Consider the following 12,547-nt stretch of genomic DNA (forward strand, 5'->3'; position numbering starts at 1 on the left):
ACACTCTACTCCAATGTCCAAACTTGTTGCACGTATTGCATTTGGATTTTCTAGCCGGGCAATTTTCATCTTTACTGTGCCGCGGTTTCCCACTGGCTTGTTTGGTGTATTTGTTCTTGTGAGTGACTTCGTGTATCACCCCAGTTGCCTCTACTTGCATGCTGACTTGCGAAGCAACCTCTTCAGACTGCCTGACCGTCTCTATGGTCAGTGGTAGCGTCAGGTCCTTCGTCAGCTGCAAATTCAGTGAGACATCTTTGTTTCCAACAATTCGGTCGCGGGTATTCTCGTCTCTGCTCGCGCTGAAGTCGAAATGCTCCGACAGTTCATGCAAAGCCCTGATGAAAGTCTCAGCTTTCTCTCCCAGTCTTTGCACACGCTGATGGAAACATGCACGTTCGTGTATTACATTCCTTCTCAGCACAAAGTACTCATCGAACTTTCAGAGTACCCTATCAAAGTAATTTCTATGTCCCTCATAGGTAAATGCAAAGGACCGGTAAATGTTCTCCGACTCTTTAACATTCAAACCCCTTGTCATTCGCTGAAAATTGTCCTTTATCTCTACATAACAGGCATATTTAAAAGCCTGTGTTTACATTCTACACACCTTGATCAATGTAGATGATAAGAAAATCCAGAACCTGCATAACCAGTGTTACTCTCATATGGGTGAGGTGGGCACTTTGTCCTCGTGTCAAAACGTTTCATCTATACTGAGATTTCTGTGGAGAAAATGCTGCTGCATGGAGCTACTATTATGACATGTTGAGATTTTCCTCCTTTCCACACTACACTACACTCTTGGTGTGCAGATTACTTTTTTCTTTTTTTTGCTATTAGAAGAGAAATTGTTCAAAATTAGTCATACAGTTTCCTTTATACAAGAAACAGGATGTGCAAACCAGATAACATGTTTGAGACACACCCTGAGTATCTTTGCTGACTTTTAATCTGTTTATGAATCTTGAGATCGAAATACAGCACTGTAATGCTATGTCGATGTGTATACGTCATGCGGACACCTCATGTTACCTAAACCTTATCCAAACATTTTACACCCGGATATATTCAACTTCTGGAAGAGATATGACAGCTTCTCGTTTAGATTGGAAGAGGTTTAAAATGTAATAACGCAATACTTTTGTTTTACTTGATTTATATTAACACGCTATATAAAATGCAACTTGATTGACTGATTGATTGAACAGACTCAAAATAACACAACATGTTATTTAACAGTCACACAGTGTTGCCCGCAGCAGAGATACGTTTGACATTTACGTTTGAGACAAATTCAAGTAACGTGCAGTGAGGTCCATGGCTGGGTAGGCAGTGAACTATATTTATTTGTGCCAGAGAGAGGCACAAGCAGACTCTGCCTCAGCAGCCTGCATCCACGAATGCTAGCTTTGGGAGCTAACCATCCTGAATACGACATGCCTTTTATTGACAAAACAACCAAGTTTTACATGTTTTTTTTGTTTTTGTTTTTTTTACAACAATCTTAACAAAAAGTAAAATAATAATAATAAATAAATAAAAATTTGCACCTATCATGATATTTCTTTTCTTTTTCCTTTTTAGCCTGGTGAGCCACTGCCTACCCTGCCTCCCCTGACTGCACATCACTGCGAGTAACCACAACCAAAAAGACTGTCTAATGTGTATCGCGTCACATTGTTAGACATTACTCTCACTGACTCCTTATGAAATGCTGAATGTGCTAACACTTCCAGGCAATAAAACTCGACTTAACTTTATTGCAGACTCAGAGTCCATAACAGACAAAGACGAGGTATATAAAAAAAAGCCTTAAAAGATAAGAACCATTGATTGGTAAAAGATAAACCCTAGACAATACATAAAGCAAACACAACAAAATAACATGAAAGGAACAAACCAGTGTCTTACAAAGAGGCAGCTATACCAATGGGCCCACTGCCGGGATTGGTAGCGTGTGGCACTGAATCTTACATTTGTTAAACTCATGAGGATTACATTATCAGTCATTGAGCCGGAAAATAAATTTATACATGAGATTTTTTAGAAGAGCCTGAAAAGTGTTGAGTCCTGCAGCCACAAACGTTTCACTTCCACTACACCATCTCAGTCTTTTTAGTAGTATTCTCATTGCATCATTATAAGCTACTCAAAAGTCTCTGTAAGCTTGCTTTTTTCTAGTTTGACCACAGGTGAGTAGTATAAAGTGGTGTACAATATGCTCTGAACAGAGACACCTTCACACTAACTGAACACGTACCAAACTTGTGTGAGAGTTTTTGCCTATATCATGTGGCATTGCCTGTAAATATCATCATCTGTCATTTGTTCAGTAATATAATGTCCAAAGATATTTCACCTTATTATATACCCCAAGATTATTATCAGACAATTTAAAATCAGGAAATTTTAAACAACTGTCCTCTTTGGTTCTGCAGATCATGACAACAGTCTTACTCACATTGTATTTGATATCATGCTCCACACCATACACAGAACATACACTATATGTACAAAAGTATTGGGACACACCTCTTAATCATTGAATTCAGTTGTTTCATTCAGACCCATTGCCACAGGTGTATAAAATCAAGCAGCTAGCCATGCAGTCTGCATTTACAAACATTTGTGAAAGAATGGGTCGTTCTGAAGAGCTCAGTGAATTCAAGCATGGTGCTGTCATAGGATGCCACCTTAGCAATAAGTCAGTTGGTGAAATTTCTTCCCTGCTAGATATTCCACAGTCAACTATATGTGGTATTATTGAAAAGTGGAAGCATTTAGGAACAACAGCAACTCAGCCACGAAGTGGCAGACCACGTAAAGTCACACAGCGGGGTCAACAAGTGCTGAGGCGCATAGGTATACATAATATGGTTCACCAAGGTATTACCAATCATGCACCCAGTGTTACAGGCTTTCAACTGCTTGGACAAATCATCAATATATGGGCCGTAGAGAACTGGAGACAGAATTCCCCCTTGTCTGACACCACTGCTAACCCCAAATGGGGCTGGAACGCTATTACCCCATTTCACTTGCATAGTCTGGTGGGCATACCAATAAGCCAGGATTCTCACAATGTATTTAGGCACCCCTCTTTAACTCAATTTAATAAAAGAAAACCACAGGCTTGTATGTTGTAAATCAATAATTCACTGTATCTAAATATTTCAATACTGTATCATAGAGCTGCAAACATAACTACTGTACAGAAGGCACATACAAAGATGGTGTGTACACACCATCTTTCAATTCTCTCTGACTTCAAACAGGGTTTATATTCTATTGTATAAAAACAGTAATTTTCTTTTTATTTGTCTAATTATATCCTCATCCCAATTTCACAGCGCTCCAGTATTCTCCAGATTTTAAGAACAGCTTGAGTGCCACCTCAAAAATTACTGACCCCGTATTTCCATCCATCCATCTATTATCCAAACCGCTTATCCTGCTCTCAGAGTCGCACGGATGCTGGAGCCTATCCCAGCAGTCATTGGGCAGCAGGCGGGGAGACACCCTGGACAGGCCGCCAGGCCATCACAGGGCCGAGAGAGAGAGAGAGACACACACACACACACACACACACACACACACACACACACACACACACACACACACACACACACACACACACACACACACACACACACACACACACACACACACACACACACACACACACCTAGGGGCAATTTAGTACGAGCGATTCACCTGACCTGCATGTCTGTGGACTGTGGGAGGAAACCGGAGCACTCGGAGGAAACCCACCCAGGCATGGGGAGAACATCCGGGGCTTGAAGCCATTTTTTATTATTTTATTAATATTTCATATTTTCACATTATAAAAACATTTTATGTTTTATTTTATTTATATCATCCATTCAATATGTTCTGTTACGCAGTTGAGAAGACTAGCCCCGCCCTTTTCTTCTTCTCTCCCAAGATGTCCGTCACGGTCCGTAGGCGGGTTTGCGTGTCGGTCACGATGACTCGGCACAAATCCGTCACGATCCGACGTCGGGAGCGGAAAGGAGGAAGTCGGTTCACGCCTCTGGTTGTTCACCTGACCCCGTCTTTACATCCAGTCTGCAGCGGAAAACAGACGACCCGAGTCGTTTTTCTACACCAGGAGAAGCGAACTGCGTGATCTGGAAGAAGTAAGTCCGCCAGCACAGACCCGGATCTGCTACACTCAGACACGACACAAATACAACAATAAGCGATACTTTTTTGCGTTGGATTTCTGGCACGTCGCTCGGTAAAGCGGGGTTGCACGCAGACCCTCGGATCAGACGCAACGCCGACCCTGTGACATCTGCAGGTTGCGCCACCCGGGAACCGGAACAGGGAGAAAAACGCAGTTAAGACGTCGGTGCCTCTCGTGTAACACGAATGACGGCTCAACTTTCCGCTAAGACTTCCGCTTTATGAAATGAGAGCAAAAAAAACAAACTGCACGTCTGAACTTGCATGTATAAAATGTGTGAGCGTACACGTATCCGCACAGGTACCAAACATAACCTTTGTTTTCTGAACCCTCTCTCTCTCTCTCTCCACAGTGCCTCCATACACCATCACCTACTTCGCAGTCAGAGGTAAATCAAATCTACTGTACAAGTTTTTCCTGCAAGTGAAATGACATAAGAAACCATCGTGTCTGGCTTGAGCATAGCAGAGGGCAGGGTAGACTGAATAAAACATGGTTCATCTAACAGGGAAATGTGAATCTTGTCAATAGATGTCAACGAGAGAGGGAACAGACGAGGAGAGATTTAAGGCGAGCTGCACTGCAGGGTTTTGAATTCAGATTCTTACATTTTGCATTCAGCAGATTGTAATGTAATATTTTATTTCAAGACTTGAAAGAAAAAAAAATATTGCACAGATTGAGAAAAGAGACTTTAAGTAACGAAAGAGATTTATAATACAACTTTTCAGATGAATATGATCTGCCGTTAAACGAACAGAAACTAATGAAGTGACCAGACTGTTCCAGGTATTTCTTCTTTTAAATGAGTCCTTCCAATAGTTATGGCTGACTGGGACAAACCAGCCAGAATATCACGAGATTTAATACATTAGAAGAGGCCAGAATAAGGAAATATTAAATCAATAAAGATGAATATCTAACACCTGCATTAGTTAACTCATCCTGCGTCAGCTTGGCATGTTGACAATTGATTAACCAAAATCATATTTAAGATTTAAACACGCAATCAGACTTGTGGATTTCACTTGGAAAGAGGTTTGGTGATGGTAATATAATTCGTTCAATCAGTCAAATTTGATGAACACGGTTACACAAATAAGAATACTGGTGATGGATAACGTGGTGTCATCCTGCAGCGCTCTGGAAACCTTCACAACCTTAAGACCGATATTAGCTGACCTTTCTGTAAACCTTATTTTAATAGTTTTGGAATTTAGACTTTATGTTTGACTGCTTTCTTCACATCTAAACTGAAGACTTCTGTTTAGTATTGTGGTTGGAGGAAGGTTGTTTCTTCTTCTCTGGGGTTATTCGTCTTTGTTTGCCACTCTCACACTTTTCTCTTCTTTTGCTGAAGGAGGTTTTATTATCTGGAAGGGATCCTTAAGGAAGGCTAGCCTGACTTGCTGAATCTTATTCTCTGTCCTCTTTAATGCCATCAAACGATTCTTCATGTGTTCTCATGTGTTTTTGCTAAATAGAAAAGCGGTGACTAGTGTGACTGTTGAAAAGGTGGTTTTGATTAATCCGGTCATGGCCGATTAAAAACCGCCTCCGGCCACAGTGTAGTACACACTGAACACAAGTACTGTGAATGGATAATGAGGTCTTGTGTTATTTCTGCCTTGATGTTGACCTCGATAAGACGGCAAGGTCCAATCAACAAAACCGGATAGAAAAGACAAATGCATTCAAATACACGGCTAGCAGATACACGGCACAGCAATGAGTGCTTCATTAGCAGAAGACTGGAGGTGAGAGTGTAGTCTGCCGGGATGGGGCGTTAACAGGTCCTTAGACCTCATATATCTGCTTATCCTTACTCAGGGTCGTGGGATACTGGCACCTATCCCAGCAGTCATTGGGTGGCAGGTGGGGAAACACCCTGGACAGGCCACCAGGCCATCACAGGGCCTATATATATATAAATAATCACACACACACCACTGCTTGTGTAATATGTGCAGTGTTTCCCACAGGTCTGAAATATACTTGTGGTAGTCGGTAGAAAGAGCCAGCACAAAAATGGTCTACTACTTGTGACAAACAACAAATGTGTGACCTTTAACACAATATTATGATTAATTGAATATTGCTATTAATTTCAAATAATGGCCCTGTGATGGCCTGGTGGCCTGTCCAGGCTGTTTCCCCGCCCAATGACTGCTGGGATAGGCTCCAGTATCCCCGCGACCCTGAGAAGCAGTTTGGATAACTGATGTATGTGTATGTATATAATCCATCCTCCCTCCCCCATAAGAGTTGGGCTGTGTGTGTGTTTGTAAGGTCTTACTTACTTGATATTTTACATGTAATTTTTTGGTAGTCATGATATGATGATATCTACTAGCCATAAAGATACATACTCATATTTTGATGTTTACTATAAATTACGCTGGATTATGGTGGACTTTGTGTATATCTAGAGGCCAGACATACCTACTTTTGAAGAGGTCTGGATGAGCTGCATTCTTCATAACAAATGCCAAACCTGTTTGACCATGTGATGTGTGCCACAGGGCGTTGTGGTGCCATGAGGATCATGATGGCTGATCAGGGCATGGAGTGGAAGGAGAATGTGGTCTCCTTCGGGGACTGGCAGAAAGGAGATCTGAAAAATACCTGCGTGAGTGGATGGTAGTGTGTTATGGTTTTGTAATAAATAGACTGTCATTTCAATTAAGATTTTATGCAAAGTTTTTCCTGATAGTAATTAGAGGGGATTAAATTATTACCGGTGTATTCTCCAGGTCTTTGGGCAGTTGCCCAAGTTCCAAGACGGTGACTTGGTCTTATTTCAATCCAACGCCATTCTGAGGCATCTGGGTCGCAACCACGGTGAGTTCTTCTGCAGCCGGTTTCCTCACGGTGCTGCAGGCAAGAAATATCAGAGATCATGGAGGGGATATCTGATCATTGTTAACCAGAAAACTTTGTGGCACCTGCTTCACTGGCAACTCGCATAGACAATTTATCAACAAATATCAAGCAACCTATCAATCAACATCAGTCTTCTTTCTACAAAATATGCATAATACTGCTGAATTATCTTGCTGGTTTTGCACCAAAATCTGTGACAGCCAAAAATTGTGACCTGCACGTGAATGCTTTCTGTGCATTCAAGATCACATTAATTTTTAATTGAACTCTGGGATTTGTGTGATGAAAACAAACTATTGTGACATCAAAACTTGAATCCTGTCCTTGAGTGTCTCCAGTGATGTGAAATACAACAACAAATCAAAGCAAAAAAGACATTGAAATAGAAAGGCAGTGGATTCACGGCGTTTCCTCACGTACTCATTCGATATCGTTCATCAAGATAGCTGTATCGTCTGTTGAGGATTACGACTCTCAGCAGATTCTGAAATCTGAGTCATTTACTGTCATTTTATGCTTCAGAAAAGCAGTCACGACTCATATGGCGCATAGCATTTTCTCAGAGCTACACAATCAAATCTTTACCATATATGGAGAACATTTAGCATATAGAAGATTGTAGCATTCACATTTAATATCACAGGAGGTTTAGTAGCTGGTCTATAGATGAAGAAACAGACGATCATGTGATTAAATGCTATTCACATTACTTTTTTTTCATTTCACAAATTCAGTTCCGTTTGTAATGTATTACTTCATAATGTGCACAACCAAATGCTGTGATGGGAACACGGCTAATGTCTCCCTGTTTCTTCTCTCCCCAAATCAGGAGCCTATGGAAAGGATGCCCAGGAGTCTGCCCTCATCGACATGATGAATGATGGGGTGGAGGACCTGCGCCTCAAATATGTCAAGCTGATTTACCAAGAATATGCAAGTCTGAATATCCAAAACGCAGAAACCGACATCAAGTCAATACTGAATAAGCAGTCTTTAACCAGAATTCTTTCACTTTAAGTTGATATTATGTGGACATGTGATGTATTAAAAAGGTAATGGTCTGCTGGAAAGGTTTAGGGCCTCCACACACTTTAAAATAATTTCAGTCTTAAACACAAAAATCATTCGGTTATTCCCTCAGCAGCAGTATTTGCTCATAAAAACAGAAAAGACACCAATTTGCACAAAACAGAAGAATTTTAAGCTTGAAGTAGAATAATTATTTCTGCCATCATTAAAGATCAAAACAATGTAAAATAACTTCAGAATGAATACGAAAAAGTTTATATATTGGATAAAAACCTTATTTTGTTTGATTATATCATTGACAGTGTTGTCTCTTTGTACAGGAAACTGGAAAAGCAGCTTACATTGAAGATCTGCCGAACACCCTCTCCAAGTTTGAAGCTGTGATGGCGAAGAACAAAACGGGTTTCCTGGTTGGCGACAAGGTAAAAACCGCCCGAATGTGTCCTGATGAACATGTGGCTTCAGATAAATCCATGAACAAATCCCCCTACCCGTTAACACTAGAACGACCAAGATGGTCATTTTGACCGTTTTGGATTTTCAAAGTTTAACAACGTTGTGCACAAAAAAAGTTATGATAAGATCTACCTAAAATGACCATGAGCGGTCAATTTGCGCATGATCGTGCACGTCATGTCACTATCTATGACGTGTGTTGGTCGCATCATTTCCTTCGCGAAACACATTAGCGGTCTCCAGTAAAGAGAAATAATCTAAACCTGATTTTTGATTATTGCCAACATGTCTGGTTACAGACGCCGTTAAGGACGCACCATGACTACCACCGATGCATTGCCGTATTTACAGGTGTTGGACAGTGGCTATTCTAAATTGTTTCAAAAATGGTATTAAAGTTGTTAAAATGTAATTTTAGTGTCAGTCGTTTCTTAACGGACATACTAACATATGCAATGCATTAATATGTCAGTTAGGTATTTATCTTGACAGAATATAGAGTTGAAAAACCGTGGCGGTCAAAATGACAGCCCATGGTCGTTCTAGTAGTTTTTAAGTTCCAGTCGTCGTTTAGGACTTTTTCAGTGGTTATTTTCCGTTTTTTTTTACATTTCACGTTTTATAGGCCATGTTATGTTTGTTAGATTAGCAATATACGTTTTCCATTTTGTTTTTCTGGTAATATTTTCACTTTTTCAATTTTGCTATTCAAGTTTGACCATGTCTTTCTGAAGTTTAAATTGTTTAAAAATAGTATTATAGCTGTCAAAATGTTAATTTTGGCATCAGTCGTTCCCTAACATACATACTAACATATGCAATGCATTAATTAATATCTCAATTAGGTATTTATCTTGACAGAATATAGAGTTTAAAATCCGGTGGTCCTATGGTCGTTTTAGGTAGGAGTGAAATCCCGGTCGTTCTAGTGTTAAATTTAATTTTAGTTTTAGCCCTTAGTATGGTGACGGGAAAGTTTTTAACTTGTAAGACATTGTGTTCGTGTCAGCTGCATGTTACCAATGTAGATGTGGGTGTGTTTTTTTGTGTTGTGTGTGACAGTAGTCTGACTGACTTAAACTGCCCGTCTTATTTGTAGCTCCTCTTCTTCACCACGGACTTCACCAATGACCTTTTAAAGGGATTTACAGACTTTACAATAAATGCTGTTTTGGACCACTTCTGACTTTGGCGAATTAATTTCTTGTTAATTATTCCTGTAATCCGTCTTTTCTATCATTTTTTTTTTTTTGCGTTTTCAGATTTCTTTGGTGGACTACAGCCTGTTTGAAGTTCTGCTAAACCACCTCACATTGGATCCGTCCTGTCTGGACAACTTCCCGGCCCTCAAGAGCTTCGTGGAAAAGATGTCGGCACGCCCAAAAATCAAGTCCTTCCTGGACTCTGACGCCTACAAGAAATTACCTATCAACGGCAACGGAAAACAGTGAATTGATCTTATTTCTGTCCTACTTCAATGTTGACAGAAAAAGTTGATAAAATGTTTGTAGAAGATCAAGTTTTATACTCAGTACTGTAATAAGTCACTTTGAAAAAGAACAATAAAGGTAGACAATATACGTTATTCATTGTAATGTGTGTCTGTAAACGCTGCGTCATAAAGCTACAGTCCTCAATCCAAATGTAAACCAAAGTGTGGCCTTGCTACCAAACGACAAACCACAGGACAGGAAGCTGGTGTCATTCCCAGACTGATTGACAGGTCTCTTAATACAAGGACTAACAGTAAACAACAACCAAATCTGAGTTTCTAATGTTTTCTGATGCTGTGAAAGGTTTGTTCTCATCTCTAATGGTTGTAAAGACTGGAGTCAAAAAGACCCACATTTTCTGTTACCAACTGCTGAGAAAGACACATGATTATTTTACATTTGTAGCTCAAACTATTTGATTATGAATGTAAATATACCTTCCTTCGATATGATCAGATAAATCACAGATTGGACCTTTAACACAATTTGATCACCAGATCAAGCTCATGATAATGAATTCTCCCAGCTAACGGAGGACATCACAGCTACACAGGAAGCACCATGTACTACATGAGTCCTGTGTTATGTCATTGGCACATCTTCCCTTTCTGATATTTTTTCCAAGAATGAATAATTTCCACAATTCTAGAAAATCACACTTTTGTGTCCATGCCTGCTATCCTTCCTTATATCTGCCGTCACTGTAGTGCCTCCTCCCCGTTCATTTACTGTCCCACCCCCCCACTGTAGTCCACTGACTTCCGGTTTCTACTGTGCCAGTCATATCAGTTTCCTGTTTGTTGGTGTATGCTATTGACAATGGCAGATTTTTCGCGATGCCTGCAAGAATTACTTTGGATAAATGTCAACGACATGCACAGAACTGTCGCCAAACTTTCCCCTGCACCTACCAGCAAACAAGTGAAAAGTTTCACGTTGTACATATCAAGTTACGTCCACAATTATGAGGATGAGCCTCATCCTCATAATTGTGGACCTAATTGTGGACGAACTTAGATTCTACCAGAAGCACATTATCGGCTATGGCCATAGTTGTTATGAGAGGAAAGGTCACTGTAGACCTCGTCCACCCTGAGCATGGAAAGTTCAGGCAGAGGTGAACTGACTCCCTTATACATATACAAGTTGCTCCTATGAAAAAGACAAAAAAATGACTCATTCTCACGCAAAAAGATGAACTCATTGTTTGCATAAAGTAAGCTAAAGCATACATTCAAATGAAACACCCGAAAATTAAGAAATACCTTATTTGCATTTAAGGAGTACTAGAAAGACTTTTATTTGTGTGAAAAGACCGGGTTTGGACTTTCTTGCTTGATCGACTGACAGTATGAATACTACCAATAAATGCTAAAATAAAAGTTATCCTATAATGTAGCAGATAATTCTTACTAATATCTTACAGATATTAGTACTTACGAATATCTTACAGACATTAGTAAGATATCTGATCTCTTACTAATAAGATTATATATTTTAATAATAATAACCTGATGCCTTCTACCAGTCTCCTTTCCTAAGGTCTGGCTGAAAGAATCACCATGTCATTCACCAGACCAGGTTTAACACCCTGCATTTAAACAAAAACAAGTTTTCAATAAACAAATATATATATATATAATATTGTTTATGGCTTGGCATCACCCCTGACAAATGATGGCTTGAACTCAGGTGGACTGACTTGCTGTTGTTGAGAGGTCATATCCTTTTCCAATATGAGGGTGCCTATTTCTATTCCTGTGTGTTTGCTGTAATTCTCATTCGAGTGGCACGCCACATATTCTCTGGCTTTCTCTATTGAAGTCTGTTGTAAAGGCAAGAACTCCATATCTAGAAAGCGCTCTGGACTTTGTAGTTGTGCGGTGACAGATTCCATGACTTTAGCTAGAGACTTTTTGAACATATGACATTTATTGAAGCTGCACACTCAGTTAAACCAGCTCGCACTCGAGCGTTCATCTTATTGAACCTTGCCATCTCAGAAGCCATCGAGCGGCAGCGTGTGTTTGTGTATGCGCCAGCTGTGACTGACGGCGAGGGAGATGATCGCTGCATAATTGTCCCCACTGAAAATTCTGGGCCCTATACATAAGCAGTCTCTGTGGGCCCCTTTCCTCTTTTGTCTCTCACGCATCACTTTTTTTAGTTATAGCATACTGTATATTATTTACAATCACAATACATTAATCTATTTTAACCTAACCTTAACCCAACTTAACTATCTCACAGTGATTGAAAAAAATGTATAGTATCACTTCAAACTTTGATGCATCTTAGGATACTGATGCTGACACCCATGATGTTTATTCCACAGTAAATGCCCACTGACGGGACTTCTTGTTTGCAAAGTCATTGATTAGATCTTTAAAGTCCAATTGTTTTGCTAATTAGCTTTCAATTTTCTGGAACCCTGACTTTGGTTTCTTTGGGAAAGACATGACTCTGTGCTTGT

General features: G+C 40.0%; 1 protein-coding gene across 2 annotated transcripts; it reads left to right on the plus strand.

Moving 5' to 3' along the window:
- The first annotated feature begins 3,988 nt into the window (after nt 1–3,988).
- On the plus strand, nt 3,989–10,166 carry LOC130122747 (glutathione S-transferase P-like). 2 transcript variants are annotated; one of them, XM_056291752.1, is made up of 7 exons: nt 3,989–4,163; nt 4,566–4,601; nt 6,736–6,842; nt 6,967–7,054; nt 7,926–8,029; nt 8,446–8,547; nt 9,844–10,166. In XM_056291752.1, coding segments are annotated over exons 1-7 (627 nt in total). In that variant the 5' UTR covers nt 3,989–4,162; the 3' UTR covers nt 10,033–10,166. The 2 variants fall into 2 exon arrangements, with proteins under 2 accessions (XP_056147727.1, XP_056147728.1); XM_056291753.1 differs by lacking the exon at nt 3,989–4,163 and adding an exon at nt 4,348–4,366.
- The last annotated feature ends 2,381 nt before the right edge of the window (nt 10,167–12,547 follow it).

This window comes from Lampris incognitus, chromosome 13 (assembly GCF_029633865.1).
Source record: "Lampris incognitus isolate fLamInc1 chromosome 13, fLamInc1.hap2, whole genome shotgun sequence".
Classification (NCBI taxonomy): Eukaryota; Metazoa; Chordata; class Actinopteri; order Lampriformes; family Lampridae; genus Lampris; species Lampris incognitus.

What these genes read in the sequence shown, in the direction of transcription:
- LOC130122747 (XM_056291752.1), top strand. An exon ending in AGCTGATTTACCAAGAATAT is followed by an intron (nt 8,030 to 8,445) that starts GCAAGTCTGAAT and finishes CTCTTTGTACAG; the next exon opens with GAAACTGGAAAAGCAGCTTA. An exon ending in GTTTCCTGGTTGGCGACAAG is followed by an intron (nt 8,548 to 9,843) that starts GTAAAAACCGCC and finishes TTGCGTTTTCAG; the next exon opens with ATTTCTTTGGTGGACTACAG.